Here is a 1,835-nt window from a genome sequence, read left to right on the forward strand (position 1 = left end):
CCTCATCTTTTTGATCAAGAAAAGGGCCGCCGGTACGAGTAAACAGAGCACAGCAACGGGAGGAGCGGCAGCAGCGGCCGGCGCCGGAAGGGACGAGAAGCCTGGGCCGGCAGCTGGGACAGAAACGGAAGCGGGCTGCGACACAGGGGGGAAGCTGGTCCACTTCGACGGGCCTCTGGCCTTCACCGCGGATGACCTCCTGTGCGCGACCGCGGAGATCATGGGCAAGAGCACCTACGGGACGGTGTACAAGGCGACGCTGGAGGACGGCAGCCAGGTCGCAGTGAAAAGGCTGAGGGAGAAGATCGCCAAGAGCCAAAAGGAGTTCGAGGCGGAGGTGAACGTGCTCGGGAAGATACGGCACCAGAATCTGCTGGCTCTCAGGGCTTACTACTTGGGGCCGAAGGGGGAGAAGCTCCTCGTCTTCGACTTCATGCCCAAAGGAAGCCTTGCAGCTTTTCTACATGGTCGGTAGCTGCTGCTTCACCATCAAATTAGTAGTAGGTCTTCTCCTTCTCCTTCACCATGGCTTCTAACTTGTTCTGCTTTCCATGTTTGACGACAGCTCGCGGCCCTGACACCCCGATCGACTGGTCCACGAGGATGAAGATAGCCATGGGAGTGACGCGCGGCCTTCAGCAGCTCCACGTCGACCTGAAGATGATCCATGGCAATCTCACCAGCAGCAACGTGCTATTGGACGACGACATGAACGCGAGGATAAGCGACTTCGGCGTGTCCCGCCTCATGACCGGCGCCGCCAGCTCCAACGTGATCGCCACCGCGAGCGCGCTCGGCTACCGCGCGCCCGAGCTCTCCAAGCTAAAGAAGGCCAACGCGAAGACCGACATCTACAGCCTGGGGGTGATCGTGCTGGAGCTGCTGACCGGGAAGTCGCCCGCGGACGCTGCCGACGGCGTGGACCTGCCGCAATGGGTGGCGTCCATCGTGAAGGAGGAGTGGACCAACGAGGTGTTCGACCTGGAACTGATGAAGGACGCCACGGCGGGGACGGCAACCGGGGACGAGCTGCTGAACACGCTGAAGCTGGCGCTGCACTGCGTGGACCCGTCGCCTGCTGCCAGGCCGGAGGCTCACCAGGTGCTGCAGCAGCTGGAGCAGATCAAGCCGGAAGCGGCCGATGCTGTGGCTTCCTCCAAGGACGATGGTTTTGGTACTGCTGCCACAGCAGAAGAAGAACAAGCCAAGACTGCAGAGTAAGCAGTGGATGATGACACTGAGAAGTATAGAGATCATTGTTAGATGCAATACTTTGTTTCCTTTATAGCTAATTTTTGATTGGTATTTAGATAGGTGTCATAAAATTAGATCTGATGTTTTGTACATAATGCTTCTTTGCTGGATTAGGATGACATTTATTTCTTATTCCCATTCTTTTCAATGATGTTTGCTTGTTGTCATAATGTGATGTAAGTTTGTTTCTATTGAATAAATATCAAAGAAGTTATTTGCCAAAATATATGTATTAGACAAAATTACATGCATATTATATTCATTCCTCAAAATTAGCATTTTTTTCTATTTGTCTTTCTACATCTAAATTTATAAATATTCTTGAAAATTGTAAAAACTAAAGATATTTTAAATTTTGGTATTCAATAATTTCAAATCCAAATTGATATTATTACACTTTTTGTTTTTTAAATTTATGAAAGTAATATTTTATAATTTCAATATTTTTTATTTTTTTTCCAGAATGACATATATGACAAATTTAAATATTTAAATGTATATGTAAAATATTATAATAGTTTTAAGAAATATACAAGAATTAATCAAATAATTTTGGACATGAATTGGAGGGAGGGAGGGAG

The 1,835-nt window shown here is 48.6% G+C and overlaps 1 protein-coding gene across 1 annotated transcript in view; it reads left to right on the forward strand.

Annotated features, from left to right (window-relative positions):
* Positions 1-1,408, forward strand: part of LOC135671445 (probably inactive leucine-rich repeat receptor-like protein kinase IMK2) — a 3,063-nt gene extending 1,655 nt beyond the window's left edge. The window contains exons 1-2 of the mRNA XM_065179574.1: positions 1-467; positions 566-1,408. The exon at positions 1-467 is cut by the window's left edge and continues 1,655 nt beyond it. Of these exons, the coding sequence (XP_065035646.1) occupies positions 1-467; positions 566-1,221 (1,123 nt within the window). The 3' untranslated portion in view covers positions 1,222-1,408. The remainder of the gene's footprint in view (positions 468-565) is intronic.
* The last annotated feature ends 427 nt before the right edge of the window (positions 1,409-1,835 follow it).

This window comes from Musa acuminata, unplaced genomic scaffold, assembly GCF_036884655.1.
Source record: "Musa acuminata AAA Group cultivar baxijiao unplaced genomic scaffold, Cavendish_Baxijiao_AAA HiC_scaffold_1139, whole genome shotgun sequence".
Taxonomy (NCBI): Eukaryota; Viridiplantae; Streptophyta; class Magnoliopsida; order Zingiberales; family Musaceae; genus Musa; species Musa acuminata.